Source organism: Vidua macroura, chromosome 1, assembly GCF_024509145.1.
Source record: "Vidua macroura isolate BioBank_ID:100142 chromosome 1, ASM2450914v1, whole genome shotgun sequence".
NCBI classification, from domain to species: domain Eukaryota; kingdom Metazoa; phylum Chordata; class Aves; order Passeriformes; family Viduidae; genus Vidua; species Vidua macroura.
The window spans coordinates 72,023,871-72,046,804 of NC_071571.1; the positions used below are offsets into that span (position 1 = coordinate 72,023,871).

The 22,934-nt window shown below is 42.6% G+C and overlaps 1 protein-coding gene across 4 annotated transcripts in view; it reads right to left on the reverse strand.

Annotated features, from left to right (window-relative positions):
• ZCCHC2 (zinc finger CCHC-type containing 2) overlaps positions 1 to 22,934 on the reverse strand; it is a 45,519-nt gene extending 22,585 nt beyond the window's left edge. For all 4 annotated transcript variants that reach the window (XM_053998577.1, XM_053998569.1, XM_053998561.1 and 1 more), the window contains exons 1-4: positions 21,901 to 22,934; positions 7,267 to 7,378; positions 3,886 to 3,962; positions 1,657 to 1,728 (exon numbers count right to left, since the gene is read on the reverse strand). In XM_053998577.1, coding sequence (XP_053854552.1) covers positions 1,657 to 1,728; positions 3,886 to 3,962; positions 7,267 to 7,378; positions 21,901 to 22,827 — 1,188 coding nt within the window. In that variant the 5' untranslated portion in view covers positions 22,828 to 22,934. The remainder of the gene's footprint in view (positions 1 to 1,656; positions 1,729 to 3,885; positions 3,963 to 7,266; positions 7,379 to 21,900) is intronic.

Below are 22,934 nucleotides of genomic sequence, written 5' to 3' on the forward strand. Positions count from 1 at the left end.
ACCTTAGTTTTCCCACCAATGCTTCTAATCTGAAACAATTTTTACCATTATCTTATTTCTATCACATGCACTGGAATTTTCCATCAAGTATTTTGACCATTCTTTCCTGTCCCTCGGAACCTGAGCATACTATTTAACAATGCCATGTAGATTGGAACAAGAACAACAAAAAGCCAAAATGCAAGGGAATATAAGGTTGACGTTTGTACTTTATGTTTTTTAAAGCAAGTAAGTTCTGTCCTGTTTTACTTAACAATCCTCTCTTACTTCTATACCTACGGCTATCAAACCTGCACAAACCACACATACTTTTCAGCTGTTCACATTTTCCACAGAAGACCGCAGAAAGCTCATAGCAGCTTGTGGTTGTCTTCCTCTTGTTCTGCCATCTCCTAGACACTGCTGGAGCAGTCAAGCCAGCACATGGAACACCCTATATCAGTCAAACAGCATAACCCTTCAATACTCTGGAATCATGTCTGTTTTCCTGGCTCCTCTAGGAAGCAAGTAGGTTCTACAAGGTCCATTTCAGACACTGATGTTTGTCTTACACAAGTGGGAGAATGGGGGGCATGCATCTGAATGCTTATCCCAGAGCTGCATAGGACCCTGTATGAAATGCTGTTTTTAGGGTTCTCTTCAGGTGCAGATGCATGTACCCTAAGCTGTGGGATAACCCACTTGCAACTAGACATGCCATCCATAATTCAAATCCTCACAAACTAAGCTCTGGGAACTCTTAGAACCAGATATTCAACTAGATTAAAGCAGTTGTGAATATTCACTGCTTAATTTCTGGAATACCGGAAAACAATGTTGATAATTTAAACAGTGAACAAGGCAATGACCTTTGTACAGTGACTGGCTTTCCACTCGCAGTTAACATTGCAGTTAAGAACACCGGATACCATCAAAAATGTCCAAACAGATATCTCATTACTGCCCTGAGTAGGGAAGAGTTTAAATATAGAGTAATTTCCCCAAATAGGTGTAACGCAAATTATTAGACAGTGGCAATGAACACACAGTTCGAGGTCATCACACTGATGGGGTCTGTACATGGCCTATGCACAGAAATGTATTCTCTGATCGGAGCAGAGAGGAAAACAACTGAGAGAACCTTTAGTTTTTTTAAACATGGATACACACGCATATATAGTTGCTAAATTTTCCTCAAGTTGAACTCCTTGTGATGATGAATAGGCCAGCCTTTGCTCTACTGAGGAATACAACAGCTAAATTAAAAAATATTATGCTTATGGCTGTGTCTCACCAATTAAACATAACAAATTATATTCTTTAAGGTCCTTCTAGCAGGAATACAAGCAAATGACCAGTGGTTGTACCTATACATGAGCTCTGTGGGGAATACTGGAAACTCATCTGGTAGTTTAATTAAAACTCTAAGCACCATTTTGGATGAGACAAACAATCATCTCCTAGGAAACTCCCCAAACATTCTGCAGGGCTGCTTCTTCTGTCAAGATCCTTCATTCCAATATATATAATTAAATGGTTGATGCAATTGTGAAGTACAAAAATCTGCTGGCATGCTTTTGTTTCTATAATTACAACCCAGAAATCACAGCTCTCCTAGACTACTTCTGAAGTTATAAACCTGATGTGTAAACACTACTTTAGTATTTGAATACATACTTTTAGCAGGAATTCCTGAAGCTCCTGATGTGTTTTTGTTACACATGTTACAGAAAAATCAGACCAGGTTACCTAGAATGAAGGAAAAAAAAATGAGGAATGTTCCTTTTTCCAAATTCCATAGCAATTAGCTTGTCAGAACAATTCCATAAATTTGGCAATCTCAGAGTTAAGACTCACAATTAAGCAAACACCATGCAAAACAGGGATAAGGCTGTACTTTTTCAAAGACATACTAATTCTGAGTGCGTATTTTAGGATCACCTTCACGATATTTGTGGCTAAAGGGAGCATGGACAAATTCAAGGAAATACAATGAAGTCCCTGAAGATTACTGACTCAGAAAGAAGCCAGGCAGAAGGCTCTGTAATTATGAGACTTGGATCAAACAGAAATAATTAACCACAAAAAACAGGTACCAGAGAAAAGGACTGTAGGTCAGATATATTGGATTGAAATCTCACTGCCATTACCAGGAGTCAAAATGAAACAAAAAAACCCCTTCTGTTTCTATTACCTATAAAATAATTTTATCTGCCTCAGACTCAAATCTTACACAGTCATATAGAAGGTTTTAGGCTAGAAATCATAAAAAGTACTGCAAGTTACTAAAGAAGGCACTCAAGACTTGGACATCATTTTGGCATATGCCTGTATAAAATTTCAGTAGCTTATTACTCTGACATGACATGCAAGTAGTAAAACAGCACCTTCACATGCATGTTTTGAGTAAATAATAAGTAAGCTTGGTTAGATGAGTGCTGCTTGGCTTTAAGCCCACTTCTGGGCCAAAGATTCCAATTAGTTACATGGGAAGATTCAGGGTAACGGGAGTGGACACAACAATTATAAACATTCATTTACTCTCAAGAGTTGATAGAGTAATGTCACCCACCAACTGCCTTCAACTTAGTCCCCAGAAATGCCAGCTACCCTTGTGTCCTCAGCTGGGAAGCCATGACTGCAATTGCTGTTACAACCTTTAAAAAGCAGTGTCTGGGCAAGCACAAAATTATCTACAGTGAAGAGCACAAAATACACCTGCACAGATGAGGAAAACAAACTCTTTTTCCTAACAGAAAGGTGGAGTTTCAAGATTACTGAAATACTTGCCAGAATATCTCCACATTTCCCCTTTAACAAAGAAATTCAAAACCACTGTCAAATCTGTCTAGATGATGAATCTTTAAAATATTTTTTTGACTTTAAATGTTAATAATCCATATAGGCATTCTGTACAAACTTTCCCCATCTCCTACTGTATTTATATAATCTGTACTCACTTCACAGATTATTTGGAAACAAATTCATGATGTGGTTTAAATATTTGGCCAGATTACCCTTAAAAACTTTGAAGGCTACATTCCACATATTACTGTCCTCAACAAAAGAAGAGTGCATTCATTTAGAGAATACCATATCACAGAATACAATACCAAACTCCGGGATCAACACATCAACTTTCAGCTCAAAATGGCTTTTTTAAAGTTTGCTTCTTCAAAGACCTCCCCCATGTCAAATGACCAGTTAGAATGTTTGATGTGAACCATTCTTTTTTGGGTGAAAAAGGGGAACATTTAACTTTATCTTCAAATCTGGTATAATACCAGATTCACATCTATTGGCACAATGACTCATAGTGTTAGTCAGCCCTTGCTAAAAAAATTACTACTTTGATTCAACTAAAACATCACCACCAACAGCCTTAGTAACTATTATTTAATACATACTGCCCTTAGCTACTACAATAGATGAAGACTATACCAGGTAGGCTGTCCAGTTTGTGGCCATTTTGCCTTAAGAAACAAAGTAAAACAATGGCACCAACCTCCAGTTTTCTCAAAAAGCACAGGATCCACCCTCATATGCCAAACACCGAGAAACAAGATCCAAAATGACCATATGACTCCAAGCAATCTACAGCTGCAGACACAACTGTGCTCCTGTGCCATGTGAGCAAACGACTGACTAGTTTTAGAATTCTTATGAATTAGAAAAAGCCAAGTTTCCTGAACTGATGTCACACACCCAGCTATGGCTGATGTTTTACACCTTCCCACCTTATGCCCACAATTACATAAAACACCTGATTTGCACACAGAATTCAAAAGAATTACAAGATAATCCAAAGAATCTCAACATTGCCTCCTATGAAGGTTTTTGAAACAAGCTGTATGTATCTGCAGTACATAGACAATAATTTTAACATCCTGGAAGTTATTTGCTTACTTTGAATGTGTACTCCAAATGTTTGTCAGCCCTTTTTCTTGATACGTCTTTCAGGGTTATCTTCTCAATGTGTACAGCTGAAAGAAAAACACCTTATTGCGCACTCCAAAACTGACAGTTTGCAAACCATTCCTTACTTTCCCAGGCTCTTTGAGCATGCCTCTAGGCTAAATCCTGATGCACACAGCATGACTCTTCCTTAGGAGCTGTTTTATTGCAACAAACTGCCAAGGGCAGGTAGAACCTTGCTCTCTCCAAGTATTTCTTTGGCCTAATGACAACCTCTGGCACAAATCATGAGAATCTGAGCATAACCCAAGAGCTTATTTAGACCAAATGTCACATAACTACAACAATATAACCACTATAAGTGAAAGGCAATAAAAGGAAGTCAAATTGTATCTTTACTCCAAGAAGTAACAAGTTCTGATAAAAACCAGACAGTGACTTCTACACCTAGGTATCAGAAACATCAAGTAGTAAATGAGGGCAAACTAAGGCCAAATAACTACATTTCTGAAGGGTACTTAGGTGAAAGAAAATAGTTAGGGAAGGACTGAAGGAGACAGAAATAAGTGTCAGCAAACAGAAAACAAAGAAAAAGCAGAAAGCTTCGACAGTTGTACTGTGAAGAGTGTCACTGAACTGAACTGAGAAGGGAAAAAGTATGTGTTACTTTCACATTCCTTCTCCACAGCCTACTGCACACAACAATAGGCTGTGACCTGGCAAACTACAGCACCATATGGCTTTCAGGGCCTGGAGACTTTCTTGAGGGCACAGCATTGTTCAGGTAATACTCCATATAAAAATATTTATGTAGCTGAGATGGGCTTTCCACTTTTGCTGCTATGCTGGCCTAAGAATTCAACAGAATTTTATTCTAGTGCAAGCCTGAACACATCTTTACATGTTAAAAAAAAAACCAACAAACAACCAAACCCTATTTAAAAGCAGCTCGACCTGCCCTACATCATCAATGCTTCCTTCCAATGCTTTAGAAACTCCTTTTTTTGGAGGGAGGTGGGTAGTGTTAACAGTTAATGTTTTCCTTTCAATTTTTAACTGCATGTTTACATGGGATATATTGGGAACTACTCATAACAACAAGTGTTTCTTCCTAAAAAAAAATTAAACCTCCTGCAATTGTATGTTGCAAAACTTATTAATGGATATTAGCTAATTATCATCTAATATAATGTAAACATTTTAAAATTAATTTTGTTACAGTTACAATTCAAGTCTCATCCTCATCAAACATGCCATTTCTCAGATAATTAAGTATTGGCAATTTCCATAAAGGAACAATAAGCCAGCAAAAAAGCCTAGTAATAGTGCTACAGCTTCCAATTTTCTTAGTAGAGAGACAAATACTGAATGTGCTGGTGTACACTGTTTGTAATCCTCTAGCTGGGAGTTAGGAAGATAGACAAGCACTTCATTTTTACCAGTTAATGAAGATTTATTATTACAAAGGAGAGAAATCTGCGATGAGCTAAGGATGCTAGACAATATCAATATTTTATGAAAAGATGTTTAGTGACCTTAATTTTTACCTGTCTGGTATAGATTAAAGTGCTGTTAGAAGAAGGACCATGGCACAACCAAAGTTTTGTTGCAGTAAAATTTCTTAATGGGTAACATTCAAATTGATACTGAAATTTATATTCATAAGTTAATTAAGAAGCTGATTCCCCTGACTGGAATTAAGAATAGTGGTTTAAATTGCATTCCACTACATGCATATATTTAGCACACACAATTAGGAAACTAAGACCATTAACATTCACAGACAAGCTTTTTCTCCCTAATGAGACTGTGCTTATTTTAAACTATTGAATGTTCTCAATGCTAAAAATTTGTCCTCAGGTATAAAAAAATGTATTACACAATGCAGTACCTTCAACTTCCTTAACTTCTTTCTGCTGCATGCTTCATCACAATACATGATACAACAGGTAACTACACTGTTGTTGCTGCACAGGCTTAGTTCTACAGTTCCAAAAGACTCCCTTATAATTCTGTCACCACAATGACATTTTAAATATTCTAAATGGCTAGGCAGGAAGAAAAGTTTGAATACACAAGCCAATGAGGCATGTTACATGTCTGTCTCTATTCTGGACACAGCACATGCATCCAGGATGATTAAGTAAAGCATGTATACATGACACTGCTTCCATTCTTAAGTCTAAGTCAAGATCTTAAAAATTCATATTCATCACCGCTGAGAATAAAACCCAAGTTTTACGATCGGTCGTATTTCTAGCCAGTAAGGAGATTTCTGCAGCAGGGAATCTCTACCACATAACTGTGTGGCAAATATCACAAATTTATTCTGATCCTTCACTGTGGTTTCTAACTATGACAATACAAATGCAGAAAAATATTTAAGCTCTTTGCTAGATTAAGTTATTCAAATTTTTTTGTGCTTCTGCTACTTAATTTGAGTGTTACTAAAGAGATTTCCCCTTCTAGGTTTCTAATTCATGAATATGAACACTACAAACTCCATAAAAGAATTTGAAACAGGTTTGTTGTCTGTAATCTGCCATTATCTTTCTCTTGTGGTTTTTTTTCAAGGAATCAAATTGCCTGCCTTCAAAGTGCAGTTAAATTTCCACACTAGAGACAGAAGGACATTTATGAGGATAAAATGAATAGAAATCATTTTTCCATATTGTTGGCTCCTTCCTATCTGCAGACTATCTGTTGACTAATTTTGAGTAGACAAGTAACTTGCTAATCCTCTTGAAAAATAAAGGGTGAGAATAAATCTATTTTCAGTAATGCTCATTTCTTCAAAGAGAAGAAATTGTGCTGGCAATTGCATATCAGAGTTTTAATAATGCTCAGAAGCCTTGTTCTTATTGTCCCCAACAGAGCCAAAACACTGACTGCTATGAAACCTTTAACTTTTCCAAACCGCCATTTCTATAACACCTGCTAATATGTGGGTTTTCTTTGCTTTTTTTTTTTAATTTCATCAAATACAACTGAATCAAGCAGCAAAATCTATTGACTACTTCCCAGTATTTTAGTGTTTAGCTTTGCTTAAAAAATCTAAACACTGTTAATACAAATGCATTATATTATCTTGTTTTCCCCCAGATCCTACCCTTTTTTTCAGTGGGAAGCCTATTTGCAGCTAATTTTCATGCAGGCATTCACTAGCAGTTAGCAGCTAACACAAATGACAACTTGTTACAGCAAAGAAAAGACCAAGTAGGTGGCAGAGAAGCTATTTTACTTACCAATCACTGCAGCTTCTTGTTCAGATGAACAGCAAGAGAGATACAAGATGCCTACAACTCCAAGAAGAGTTTAATGTTCAAGGCAACCCTTAAAAGCCTTCCTCAAAAGAAAGCTCAGACAACATACCTTCTCGCTGAGGTCTATGGGAAGCCATCGGGAGTCCATCACGAGGTGCTGTGGTTCGTTCTAGCAAACTGGTCTCATTACTTGACATGCAGTCACCATGGGAAAAGTCATTCTAAATCAAGAAAAAGAAAAAAAAGAAATGTCTTAGTAGAAGATCTGTTACCAAAGCTTGCTCTAAATAGCAGGTATTACAGAAAAACCCACAAACCCTTTATCTGGTATTCCACAGGACAAAAACCCGAAGCTCTTGACAGTGGCAAAAAGGTTCCCATTAGCCATTTCAGTTATGTGTTTATCAAATGTCACCTATAACCTCCAATGTTTCACTGACCTTATTTTAAAAACAGAATAGGGTAAGGAACAGGGTATCTCAAGCTGGACAATTCAAGACCTTCATTAGCTCAGAACTTCAGTGATAATTTACAATTAGCATGAACTCTTTCAACTACTAACATGTCAAGTCATCAACTCACCACATTCTAAATATATTCTCCTCAATTATATTCATGCCCTGTACCTTCACCCTGCCACCTCTTCTATAGGGAATCATGAGTAACTGCTTGGACAGTCTATGAGGACATGTAGTCCATGCATCTCTAAACAACTAAATCCGTGCATCTCTTACCAACTAAACATTCAGAACACAAGCAGTTGCCACCAACACCCTCACTTTCATAGAGAAAAGGACTGACTGAAAGCTCATATCCCCCCACATTTACATGCAGACTTCAAAATTATATACAAAGACATATTACTGGTTTAATACAGTGCACAAGAAAGGACACAACAAGAAATCACAGGAGATAGATAACATGGACAGTAAGTAAGAGAATAAAGAACAATCTAGGCTAACAATGGTAATTAAGAAAAAAGTATTAGAAGAGCATGGACTACAAGTGGTTTCCCTAGGGTAACAAGAGCCTATATAATATTTTCCAAATTAAGATGAAACATTAATGTATAAATTTACACATTATTCAATGACCAGGTCTTGCTAAAACAAAAGCAAGCAAACAAACAAACTGACCAACCAAGCTAAAACTCAGAAATATTTTAAAACATCCAGTGACATTAAATGCAGCTGTTTAATTCCATGTTCAAGGAAACAACACATTGCCTTAAAAAGGTATATCCACAAAGAACTAGGAAATACAGGAAGTTACTACAAGTGTTTGGATTAATCTGTTTCAAGTAAAACACCTTTATCTATAACAAGTAGTATAACATATGAGCTGATGAAATAGCAAGGTCGGGAAAACTGAATGCACCAGAAACATTTAGGGACTGGTCTGCATGAAAACTAGATTTATTCATTTAGGACGAAGAACACTGAAAGACCTTCATAAAAGATGGGTAGAGAAAAAATATAAATCTCCAGAGAGCACTCTTTATTTTTAAATGCAGGAAGCATAATAAGTGCCAAGAATATATGTGGTTTGTTGGGTTATTTTAAGGACTTGTGCAACGTGATGAGATAAATCATTAGCCAAGATTAGTTACAGTATTTGTTGAAGAGGACCCCAAGACTGTCACAACAGACAGACCAGAATGAGAAAGCACAAAGGCGGCAAAAGACATCTGAATCCTCTGCCAATTCTTCAAACTTCTTCAGATGTGACAGATATATCAGCTAAAGCTGGATTCATCTTACTAAACCAGCTTTACTTCATCTACAGCATGAGTACAAACTGTGGCAACTCCTAACAGTATATCCAACACATGCAGACCCAGGAAGTGTCCAGGCATCAAGGCTGCCCTGGGCATGCTGGTAACCTAACTTTGGTCAGTGACACCAACAGCAGCACAGTTAGCAAGTGCCTTTAGACTGCACTGCAGGACATTTCAGCTGTTTCATCAAACTGGTGTATGGTTTGTGCTCTGAGAGTTGATAATTTCAGGTTTCAAAGCCATCAGATTTAAAATATAAAGCCTGCTTTGTTTCTTCAAGATAAAACTCACACCAGTCCCCAGTCACTCAGTAGACAACCTCAGCAAATATCTAATAAATAATGAGCTAAATGTCAGATATGGGGTAAGAAAGGAAAACAGCTGTATGTCAATAAGACTGCAATTTTTAACAGCTTTAGCTCATTTTCAAGTTTAGTTTACTAAAATAACCCCTCAAACAAGCCATGACACAAGCATGCTCTGGAGAGAACTACTTCCAGAACTCTTAAAAAACCCCACTGATACTGTTTCAGCAGACATTTTATAACAACTGTGGACAGAAAAAGTGGAAGTACTTTGGTTTGGTTAACTCCTGATCGAAAAACAATCAAATTTGAGGTCAGACCTTCTTTTGCATTCAAAGTCAGGATATTTGTTTTGATTAATGGAAAACAAATTACAGTCTATTCTAAAAAATAATTGCTAGTTTAAAAGTCAAATAATCTGTGAGCAGTTTTTAGGAGACGTATAGGAATAGGATTTACTTCAAAAAAGTATTCTGTTCAGCTCATGTCAAAGAAGCATTAAATGCTGCTACACCTTCTAATACCAGAAAATTGCTTCTTACCTTAGCACATTCATCTCTGTAACAGCATTCACATATTTTTGCAGTGAATTATTCCAGAATGGTTATTTTTCTATCCATGGCAGCAGTCTGTAACAGGCAAACTACAACCGCAGTTGAAGACCCCCTCTAAATTGCAAAATATTATGTGTTTCAAACCTTATTTAAATAATTATATTGATGATTACAAAATAACTATAATAAATTCATAATTTATTCACTTGAAGAATTCTTCACCTCCAAAGTTAACCAGTAATATGCACTGTGTGTATTCTGTGACTGCTGGCTTTCACAATAGCTAGTGCAATGCAGGAGGTAGTGGGAAATCCAGAGCAGCCACAGCTTTATCTTACAGCTTGCAAAGCTCCAGATCCTGTCTTAAGCTGCATTACAACTCTTCACTTTTGGTGTTACCTGCTGTGACAGTTCTACATCAAACCCACAAGTAACTGAAATACAGATGCCACTGTCAGAGCAGACAACTCTAGGGCACAAATGACTGCAAAGTCTGAAGAGCCAAAGAATATTAATAGTGGCATCGTGTGTTGCTACCTGGTGCCAGTCACACCAGGAACACAAGTCCTTTAAAGCCTGGCACACTGCTGAGGAAGGTCATGCTGTACAGAACTAGCTGCACTCATCCTTTCCTGTCAATGAATACAACATATTCCATATTCACACAACACACACGACCATAAGGCTAACCCTCACATAAACCCTTGTCACTGTGAGACTTCACTGCAGCTCACAGTGCTGCTGCTAATGATTAAAATATAGTGAAGCAGGAAATGTGGGTGGCCCCAAACCAGCTGCCAGATAATTAATTTGATAATCACACAGATCTCAGTGATGGGCTGGAGGATTAACTACATTGCTCCTTGAAAGTGAAACGAGCAAAGAGAGCACCCTCAAAATTATTTGCTCTTACAACCTAGACCAGAGTTTTGTATGAAACGGATCTCTGCTCATATGGTTGAAAGCAAGTACTATGTTAAAAAAAACCTTATCACTTGGGACATTTCCCAGGACTGTATCATACGATCATAGAACGTTTTGGGTTGGAAGGGACCTTAAAGATCACCTAGTTCATCCCTCTCCCAAGGGCAGGGACACCTTCCACTAGACACAGTTGCTCAGAGCCCCATCCAGCCTGGCCTTGAACACCTCCTGGGATGAGGCATCCACAATTTCTCCAGGCAACCTGTTCCAGTGCCTCACCTCCCTCACAGTAAAGAATTTCTTTCTAATATCTAGAATGTGGTTGGATTTCTAGCCTGCAAGAACACATTGCCAGGTCACATTAAGCTTCTCATCAAACCACACTCCCAAGTTCTTCTCCTCAGAGCTGCTCTCAATCCATTTTCTGCTAAGTCTGTATTTGTGCTTAGGATTTTCCCAAGCCATCAGCAGAACCTTGTACTTGGCCTAGCTGAACTTCATGAGGTTCACAGAGATTCCTCTCTCAAGCCTGTTAAGGATAAGTGAAGATCCCTGTGGATCGTTCCTTCCAGTGTGACAACTGCAAAACACTGCTCGCTGTCATTGGCAAACTTGTTGGAGGTGCTCTTGATCCCACTGTCCATGTCACTGACAAAGACATTGAACAGCACCCATCCCAGTACCAGCCCCAAGGAACTCCAGCTGTCACAGGTCTCTGCTTGGACCAGGGAGCCTTTGAAAACAACTCCTTGAGTGTGACCATCCAGCCAATTTCCTTATCCACTGAGTGGTCCATCTGTCAAATCCATGTCTCTCCAGTTTAGAGACAAGGCCATCATGTGGGACAGTGACAAATGCTTTGCACAAGTCTAGGGAGATGACGTCAGTTGCTCCTCCTATCAACACTACCACCCAGATATAGAAGGCCACCAAATTTGTCAGGCATGATCTGTTCTCAGCAAAGCCATGTTTGCCATCAAATGCCTCCTTATTTTCCATATGCCTTAGCATGGTTTCCAGGAGGATCTGTTTCATGATCTTGCCAGGCAGAGGTGAGACTGACCAACTTCTAGTTCCCTGGGTCTTCCTTATCTCCCTTTTTTAAAATGGGGCTTATGTTTCCCCTTTTCCCATCAGTGGAAACTTCACTAGACTGCCATGACTTCTGAAATATGATGGATAGAGGCTGAGACACTTCAATTGTCAATTCCCTCAGGACCCATGGAGGCATCTCATCAGGTCCCATTGTCTCAAGCACCCTCACATTCCTTAGATGGTCTTCAACATGCACTCCTACAGCTGGTGGTTCCTCACTCTCCCAGATCCTGCCTTTGCTGCCATGACTTCAATGGTGTGGGCTGGAGCATTGGTGAAGACCGAGGCAAAAAAAGTTATTGAGTACCTCAACCTTCTCCATATCCCAAGTGACCAAATATGCCATTTACTTTGAGTCTTCCTTTTACCACCCATGTATCTACAGAAGATTTTGTTTTTGCCATTGACATCCCTGGCTAGATTTAATTCTATCATGGTTTTAGCTTTCCTAACCCGGCTGCTCAAACAGCTTGTCTGTATTTCTCCCAGGGTATCTGTCACTGCCTTCCACCCTTCATAGCCTTCCTTTTCATCTCTGAGTTTGTCCAGAAGCAACTTACTTATCCACACAGGCCTCCTAGTATTTCTGTCTGACTTCCTCCTCATTGGGATGCATCACTAATGAGCTCGGAGTAAGTGATTCTGTAATATCAATCAATTTTCTGGGGCCTCTTCTTCCCTTTGGGGCTTATTTCATGCTACTCTACCAATCAGCCTCCTGAAGAGGAGCCCAGAAGTGCTTATGTCCCAAGGTCCAGGGAAGCTTGTCTGTAACACAAGCACCAAATATCTAAAGTGGTGAGCCATCCTGCTGAGAAGGATGTTGCTCTGTCTAATGCCATGTGAGCTGAGCAGATCCCAGCTAACCTACACATGACAGATGTCCAAACTCTGCCTTCTATCGATGTAGATGACTGATCAAACAATGTCACGTTGGCATTGCTTTGGCAATAATGTAGTGAAATCTATTATTGGATAGCCTACTAATCATCACAAGCAAGCAATTGATGCACGTAAGTCTTCTGATGCTTGCACTGCACTTTCATAAAAGAACTATTCATTCCTCAGCTCTGATGAGCACTAACAAGGGAAACACACTTGCAGCAGCTGGACAGCTTGATTAGTTCTGCATGCTCAAATATGAAATATTATTTTTCTGCAAGACTACAGTAAATGTGCTATGAGGGACAGCACTACTCAGCCTTGCAGGCTGTGCAGATGTAAACTGGCACAGCTCGTTCATTCATCTACAAATGGGAACTGACAAACAAAGCCAGATGAAAGAAGGCATTTTGGAAAAAACCAAGGTCTAACTCATGATTGTGAGTTATCAACTACAGCATCTGCACCTTCAACAAAATTGAGTGATGTCAGAATAATCATTAACAGATGTGGTGCCAATTACAAGACCAAAGACATGATTTGCTTATAACAAACCCTGCATGCTCTTACCCTCATTGCTTCGAAGCTGTGATATGTAGATGTATTGCTACATAGTTGTGGCAGCATAAAGGTTCAGCATCACCTCTCCAGAAGAAACAACCAGGTGTATTGGTTTCTCGAGGTCGGGATTGAAGGCACTTGAGACAGCATTTCATATTCGGACTAAGGTGTTTATTATTTCTTATCAGTGAAACAGTCTCACAGCCATGAGTTCAGCAGCTTTTCATTAGAAAGGTACAAAATGGCTAACTAACTGTTGTTACAAGGTCTTTTAAAACTAAACTATCCAATTAAGAAAGGACACCTAGATTATTCTCCCTTTTAACCCAATAACTGATCCCCCGAAGCCCGCAACGTGGACCTTTCTGTCCAATCACAAAACATCACCCAAACCCATGAAGAAGAAGGAAGAAGGCAAAGAAGAACAACCTGTCTCCACCTTTAAACCTCCATCTTGCTTTGTATTTATTTCTATATTCTAAAACCCCAAACTCTTAAGTTTTCCACCCTGTGATATTACACACTTTTAACCAACTACATACGCAGTAATCCCAGTACTATCAGTCAACTTTTGAAGTCTTCTCCACAGCCTCAGGTCAAATGCAGTGCTCTCTTATGGGTCTGTGCCCTTCAGCACAGAAAGTCTAAAATTCTCAGCATCCAGGATTCCAACCAGGTGAAACTGCCTGTGTATTTGTGTGCTGCTGAACCCTCTCCTGATGACTACAGCAGCAGAGATGAAGCCTTACTCAACATTCTGAACAACTGCACCTGCACCCCACCACTGTGGGGTGTGGCTTGGATACAGGGACAGAACATTCTTGCGATTTTAAAATGGAAATCCAGTGTGTGCATTTAATGCTCACAAATGCAAACATATAGAGCAGCAGTGCTTCAAAACCTGTTTAATGCTTACCACTGTTGATACAACAGATTGTTCCCTAACCAAAAAAATCCAGTACTGTCTCAGACAAGCTGCTACGCAAATGCAAGACCAAGACTGCAGACAAATGTCCAACAGACACTGCTGCTAAGCCATGCTCTAATCTGCGAACTTTGGACTATGCAAAGGCACCATCCAATTGTTCTAAGATGCAGAGAAGCTGTTCTGTTCTACAAGACTAGAACAGAATCAGCCTCAAGATGTAGGACCGTAAAGACCCACCAAATTATCTCTCTTCTGGCCAAACAAAATACAACTTAGAGGTTTCCATGTTAACTTATTTTTTAACATGTAGAATCAACCTCCAGAACAATAATGCTTATTCCACATAGAATCACAGCTAGAGAAATGGGCTGACAGGAATCTCAGAAAGTTCACCATGGGAAAGTGCAAAATCCTACACCTGAGCAGGAAAAACTACAGGCACCACACATTTGGGGACATAACAGACCATAAAGCAGCTTTGCAGAAGATCTGTACGTATAAAAATGTGTGTGTCTGTGTGTGTGTATACACACATCTGAAGGGAGAGTGCAATGAGGATGGAGTCAGGCTCTTTTTAGCAGTGACCAATGACAGAAGCAACAGGCAGAAGCTGAAACACAGGAGATTCCCTCAGGACATCTGGAAACACTTTTTCATTGTCAGGGTGACTGAGCACAGGTTGCCCAGACCGGCTGTGTAGTCCGCATCCTTGAAAACACTCAAAACTCATTTGGACGTAGTCCGAGGGAATGAGCTGTAGGGTAGCCCTGCTTAAGCAAGATGACCTCCAGAGGTTGCAGCCAACCTCAGTCCCTTCATCGTTCTGTGACCAGACATAAAATCCCATAATATGTGTAGTAAAAGCCTTGCTGGCTGAACATACAGTTCAAATGGATTATGTGCAACTGCCCTATTAACTCATATCTAGTAAGCTGGACTGCATAGAGAGTATGCACGGGTGCCTAAAGGTACTTTAAAGCATATTTGTTTTGCAAAACTATGTTAAGAGCTCACCTGTAAGAGGCAGCAACAAAACACTATAATGGAGACAGAAACCTGACAAAACACCAGGTGATTCTGAGAAGAAGATTACACCACGTGAGAGCTTCAGCAATCACATACTGACTAACTTATAGCGCTACCAAATCATAACAATTTTGAGACAAAGGGTATACCAACCCTCTTACGTCACATGAACAAATTCAGCCTGTGGCAATTACATTTGAAGTACTAGACATGGCAGCTACACCTATGATTCACAGTGCTGGGGGAATAATGAACCTTGTGTTTGCTAGAAACAGTGTGTTCTACATCTCACCTCCACCTGAATTTCTAACAGGACCCAAACCAGTTTCAGTCCAACCTAGCTAGTCCATGACACAGTAACTTGAAGCTAGAGGCCAGCCAAGCATCAGTTCAAGAGTTACTGTATCCCCAGGTGGTTGCTCATTCAACAACATGCAACATCAGTACTCCTGCTATTGTCAGCTGAGTGAATAAAAATAAAATTACTTGAATGTAGCAGTTCAGACTAATACAAAAAATTATTCTCATAACAGTCTAGAGTGACAGGAAGATTTAAAAAAAAATTGCCCCTGAAGAGTAGTTCACTGAAGTACAGTCAGTATTGAGAAGGGACGATGCCTTCATTACTATGTTTAATTACCATCATAGGACAATATGTCATTTTGTCCAATCCTTGCACTCCGGCACAGTTTGAAAGTATTCCTTTATGTACTGCATTTTTGAATAACAGAAAATCTCTGGCTAGTGGTTATCTTGTTCCTAAGACACTTCCCAAGACACTAAATTTTCTTTAACTGTTCAAAGAATTTTTTTTAACTTTCTTCTCCGAAAAAGACAAAATTAAGAGGTCAAGGAAAGGCAATAAACTCACAAAGGAATGCAGCTTGTAGCCAGATCTCTGCCAGTTTTGGTCTCTAGAAGTATAAACCCTTAGACTTGGAAGATACTACAGAAATTCACCAACTCTTGAAGGAAAAGTAGGTATTTTGTTTTAATTACAGTAATGAAGAATCAGTTGTAGTGTTTTCTAGGACAGCTATGGCTAGAGACTGATTAATGGCAAACAACAAGGTGACAGATTTAAGCAGGCAGAATCCTACAAACTTCAGAGCATTCAGACATTGTGGTGGTGTGTTTTTGTGTTAAATTTGTGTTTGGCCCCTGTTCCCTTCCCTAATCTCTCCTCTCCCCAGTTGTCAATCTTCCCAAGCCCATCCCTAACCTCCTCCCTTCCAAGTTCTCAATCCTCCCCATCCCTGGCCCTTTCTTCCAGAACTCTCCCTGCCAATCCTCCTTGTCCCAACCCTTCCTTCCAGAGTGTTCCCTGTCTATTTTGTTATACTCGACACCCTATTTGTTACTTTGTGTTATTCCACTCCCCTATTTCCCCTGAGAGGTTTACAATAGTTTAGTCCCACTTTAGACCACTCCCCAGCTTTACCCTCATTGGTTAATGTTCCTACATCCCTCCTCTTGAGTTACTGCATAAAAACTTCTGTTCACCCCTCAGCTTGGTTTTTGGTCTTAGTTTTGTCTACCTAATAAACTCATCCAGCCTTTACCCCAAAGATCCATGTCATCGTTATCTGTCCCTGCACTGGACCAGTGATTACTGGGAATTGCAGAGCTCACAGGGGGACAGTCTTGCCCCTGGTTTCGCCACCCAGCACGTCCCCAACAGCGTGCGGCAACAAGACATAACCATCTTACTCCTGCTGTCTGCACCCTTTTCTGCAGCTCTTCAGAATAAGCTGAGAGTCCTCTGCACTCCAAGCCCATTGAGATCCTGCTACCTATAAATAAGTCAGCATTGGGCAACCCTGAAAACTGGACCACAGCTCAACTACAGCAATCGAAGAACAAGCATTAGGAAGTCACGGGTATATTTTCAACACCCTTAGTACTCATTTACTATGCTGGAGAACAAACTGTCAGGGACAACAAAGAGGCTGCTTAACTCTGGTATAATGGGACTGGGAAAGGCTACAAACTTGTACTAACACCTCATATTTAGAATTAAACAGCTCAAAGCAGTGAAAGTTTTTACTCCGCAATTTCCTGGAACATCAGCATGCATGTCTAGATAGAACTCATTCATTTTAGGCATTGTTTTTATCTAGCTACGACTTCCTTTCCAGAAGACTTCCAGTATTGTTTCTGGAAATTCCTAACTCCTGTTTGGAGACAAAGAAATTCCCGTTCAGAGACAAGGCTATTAGGGTCTCTGAGGCAGCTGGAATATTTTTCATCTCAGTATGCAAAACTTGTAAAACATTTGTATTTCCCTGGAGTGCACCACCATTTAAAAGATCTTTGCCAAGAGTAAAATGACATTTTTTATCTTTATGTCTGTTATTTAAACCAGACTCTGAAGGTACACTTCTCCTTATACTCAACTCTATGACACTAAAAACAGTGCACTGCAGACAGAGCTCTTAGATACTAAAATGAAATTCTACTACCTTATTTTGCTGCAAGTGACTGAAGATCAATTATAAAAGCACTCTTCTAATTTGCACACAAAATATCCTATAAATAGAAGTGTACTAAGAAAAATACTCTGTAAATAGAAACTTCCCCTTTGTTTGTAAGTACAGATTTTTTTCTGTGAAGAATCCTGCAGCCAGCTAATTATACTACTATTCAACAAACCATTATCTCCAGGAGATTGCTTATTTCAACAGAACCTTGGTTCTATTCCTGTCAAGTATGCCTGATTAAATATTCCAGTGCCTAATGCAAGCCACGTTTATTATGTTCGTAGATATTTTATACAGAGTTTCTTTGGTATTTCAGCATTTTGATCCCAGATATCCGATGGGATGGCGAAAGATAAACAACGAAGTCAAACTGCTTTGATAACAATGCACTTATTAAACAAAAATAATCAACGCAAGAGTTAAGCTATGCGTTCTGTTATTTAAGCCAATATACAGTGGTATCAACAGGATCTTTGCACACTAACACTTATTTTATTCAGCAGCGAATGCTGCTGATTTATTCTTATACTTCAACTTCAGATCCAAAGTTGATATTCTGCAGTTTAATGCACCAATGAATTTTTTCAAAAAGATGTTGTTATAAACCCCACCTTAAATTAAGAATTTGAAAATACTATCAAGTGTTTCTACTTTAAGTATAAAAACTCCCTAACCTTAATTCAGAACACTTAATAAAGAAACCATATTTATCAACTGTAGGATAATCCTAGCTCTGCCTATCCCACTCCAACAGTCCTACCTCCCACAACTTTTGAGTTCTTCTGTTTTGAGCTGAATTTGTTAAAATATCACTAAAAATGTTGCATTTTTCAAAATCATTGAAATAAGACATTAAAAATAGCAACAATCTTATTAACCCTTTGTCATGAAACAACTTTATTGTGAGCTCAATTTTATCAGACAACACCTCCTAACTAGAAAACATAACCCCACAACAATGGGAAAAAGCAAACTGCTTTATGTTCTAGTAAATCACTCACAAATTCTTTGCAGGCGAACCTCTCAAGCCTTGGTGTTCACTAAAGCTAGGTGTTACAGCTCCTCGAAACCTCAAACCGAGCCATTTTGTTAGACACGCCACGTGCAATAGCACAGTCCTTTGCCCTAAAAAAATTCAGAACTGACAAACCACCTGATTCTACTCCAGCTCTGAACTCCCTCACGTTTGCAGGCTGATTTCACATCGCTGCTGCCAGCCATAGGAATATATCAGCATTTCACGGCCCACACGGTGAACAACAGCTCAGCGACCACCTTCCGACGGGTCAGAAGCCTGCAGCTGAGAACGCCCAGGAGCGCTAAGCACAGGAAGACTAGAGCTGAGTTCGCAGCCTCTGCACAGAACTGCTACCGCGCCTTCCCTGCCCGATAAACGGGCACGCCGGGGTCCCGGCACACGCGCTTCCCGCCGGCCGCCCTGGGAAGCGGGGCAACGGGGCGGTCCCGGCCCGAGCGCCCCCCGCGATCCAACGGTGGCGCCGCCCCTTCCCGCGGGCCGGGCCGGGCGCCGCCCCAAGGGCACGTGACCGGGAGCCAGCGCCGCCATGTTGGACGGGGCGGGAAGCGGCGGCCACCATCAGTCACCGCGTCCCTGTCCGCGCAGGGGCCGGCGGAGCGACCCTCCGCCCCCGCCGCCATGGCGGGGCAGCACGGAGCGGCAGCGGGGCTGTGAACTCACGAGGCGCGGGCGATCCGTGACCCACCCGTCCTCCCCGCAAACAAAGAGAGGGGTCACCCCCTTTCACCGGGCCATGACGGTGCTCGGTGGGTTGGGGCACCGTGTCCACCCCCGCTCCCCCCTCCCGCCGGTCCTTCTGCCCTCGCCGCGCTCGGCTGTGCCCGTCTAACCGGCGAGGAGAAAGTCCCCGTCCCCCTCCCGGGCATCGTCTGCCCGAGCACTTCCCGTGTGGCCCCGACCACCGCGAGGGTTCCCGAGTGGAGCTGCTTGGGCTGCCCGGCATGGAGCGGGTACTCCCGGAGATGGAACCCAGCACTTCTGACACGAGCCCAGCCGAATAAAATTTCAGAGAGGTATTTATGAACCGTTCTAGTTCACAAACGCAGAGCCCTCAAGGCATTCAAATTTCAGAGATTAAAGAGAAGAAAAGGCCTGTGGTCACCAGACAGGATTTTAAACCAAGTTCAGTGTAATGCTACGGCAGCATTTTGCCAGGGAAGCCTTTAACCCTGCTACTGGCTCCATCTCCTCCAGCGTTTTATCTGCGAGGGTCCCACCGTCCCCGTGCAACGCTGACTGAACATACTCAGGAGAAACCCACTCATCCCTCTGTTCCTTGTCAGCCATTATTTCCCAGAAAGGCTGTGCTGTATTTACAATTAGCCATTAAGAGAGGGGGAGGGGAAGGAAAGCCTACGGAAGCGTTTCACTGCTGTGTCGACTACGGAGTGTGTGATGTGCATGTACAGCCAAGCTGACTCGGGTCTCTCAGTGTTCCCCGAGTAAACAAAACCACCGCAACTTGGACAGCTGCTTTTATGCTGAAGCCAGAACACTGCACAAACTGACTTCAATTCCAGTAGTTCACGGGAGCCTGCTCTCCCAACTGCATTTGGTGGGACACATTGAGCAGCTACAATTGCTGTGCCAGTTCCAGGCAGGAAGTATGTTTCCGGTTACTAGCACTTTAAACCCAGAAGGGACAGTGTCCAGTCTTACCACTTCCTGCAATTCAATCTTTTCCCCAGAAAGATGGACTTTCAGGATTAATTCTGGGATAGAACTAGACTTGATACAGGCCAATGAGCCAAAATAAACACTTTCTGGACTTATGTTCTGAATTCATTGTGATTTCAGTTCTGTAACATCAGCCCATTAGTTTATGATCTGCCAAATGCGTTTTGGCCTTTAAATGATATAAGCATTTATTTAATAAATATAATATCAGAAGGCTTAGAAATTGATCCCTGTCTCCTCTGAGTACTCCTCAAGAGTATACCCCATCTTTAGTAAACAGAATGAGCTGTTCCTTTCATACAGCAGGCAGTATAGAAGATTTTTACAAGTGGCTGAAATGGATTGCACTGCAAGCAAACTTAGAAACAAAATCCTGAAACCCCAACCCTTACTGCTCTGTACCCTTTTCTGTCAAGTAACTCATGAAAACCTGATGGGTTCCGTGGAACAGTACTGTAAACACCCGTCTTCCAGCCCTTCAAGAGAAGAGCTCCATGAGGACAGCCTGGCTGCATAAATATGGGGCAATTTTTAAAGCCAACGCTCATCAAGAGGGCAGCAGTGAATGGCACTGCGGGAAAATCTCTGCTTAAACAGAGCTACTGCACAGGAGAATGCTTCCGTTGTCACTCACTGCAAGTCCTCATCCCTGGTGACAGCCACATCCTAGCAACAAGTGGCACATCTGCTTTCAGGATGAGCTTTACTGTTTTTCCTGACAGCCACCCAAAAAATCAGTTTTTCTTCTACAATTACAAGATTAAGCAGTGCTCTGAGTAGTCAGAAAAAAAATCAGTTTTTCTCTGCACAGAAGCTCCAGTTGTGACATTTTAATTTGTTTCTTTAGTGGAATCATTACCACCCCTTTCCTAATGTTGTCAGCCATCTCACTGAACTTGGTGTTTCAGAGAACCAGCCTTAGAGCTGGTGACCCAACTGCTGCCCTGATTCTTGCCAAGTTCAAGTCTGTGGCTCATTCTGCGAAGGGGCAAGGAAGTAGACTCCATATAAAAAAATATTTCAACTTGTTCTATTGGTTTGAAGCCCCTAGAGAACGCTCTCTTAGGCAATCTGGTCTCTATCTAGCATTATTATTATTTCTATTTTTACAAGTCTAGTCAAGTTGTTGCTTGTACTTCTGCTTCGTACAGTGACCTACAGCGTACGAGGCAGCCAGTTCAGTACTGTACACCCTGCACTCCAGCACGGCAGAGTTCCAGAAAAAAAACCCAGTGTTCCAGAAAGCATGGCAGACTAGGAAAATCAGCCCTTCCCCCCGCCAAGAAATTTGTAGTAGACACTCCACAGGAGGTTGTGGGGGCGGCCGGGGCTGACACTGCCGTGGTAGGGGGAGGACGGAAGGGACTACATCCCACTGGGGGGGATTCGGGGAAAGCAAGCAGCCGCTCCTACGAAAACGGGAGGGAGCGATGGAAGAAGGACGAAACCACCCGCTGAGATGGCGCAGCAGGAAGAGCGCAGGACGCGCCGTTACCTGGGCTGGGTGGCGGCCGAAGCCCTCCTCCTCCTCCTGGTCCCCACACAGGGCCCTCCGCAGCCGCTCCAGGTGCTCCCGCAGGGTGACCCGCTGGTGGAAGGAGAAGGCCGGATGCAGCGAGGCCATGGTAAAGAGCAGGAGCAGCTCCTCCTGCGCGCCGCAGCCCAGGCCCTGGGCGGCGGGGAGCCCGGCCTGCCCGTTCTCCGCGGCTCCGTCCATCACCACCACCACGTCCCCCTCCTCCTCCTCCTCCTCTTCCTCCTCCTCGGCCGGGGCCCGCCGCGCCGCCGGGCAGCTCTGCAGGATGGAGTCCACCTGGGGCAGGAGGCGGTGCAGGCGGCCGGCGGCCTCGCGGTTCTCGGAGCCCAGCAGGGCCAGGTAGACGATGAGCTTGGAGCGCACGGCGGGGTCGCGGAAGTCGCCGAGCTGCCCGGGGTCGCTGAGCCCGTTGGCCTTGGCCTCCGAGTCGCGGAGGCAGTGGTAGTCCTTGCGGGCCAGGTCCTCCAGGCAGGAGCCCAGGAATCGCAGCTCCAGCGGGTTGCACAGGTCCAGCAGCCCCACCATGAACTCCAGGCGCTGCGCCGAGCCCAGCACCAACCCAAACCACTCGTACACGGTCTCCTTGTCGGTGCGGGCGGCCGCCGAGCCGGGACCGCCGCCGCCCGGAGCGCCCAGCGAGGCGGGGGGGGGCGGCGGGCCGGGCCCAGGCCCCGGCCCCAGGCCGTGCAGCCGGCTCGGCCTCTCCAGCCCACACCCCCTCCCCGCCGCCGCGGAGGCGCCCCCGCGGGCCCGGGGCACCTGCTGCTGCAGCGGGAGGTGACAGTCCAGGGCACCGCCGGGCTCCTTCAACCCCGCCGTCGTCGCATCTTCCGCCGCCGCTGCCTTGTGGCTCGTCTGCTTCAGGGGCAGCTTCATCTTCAGCATCCTCGGCGGCGGCGCGGGGGGGACGCGACGCCCGCCGGGACCCGGCGGCAGCGGGGAGGTGGCGGCGCGCGCGGCGCTCAGGCGGAGCCGCTCATGCCGCTCATGCG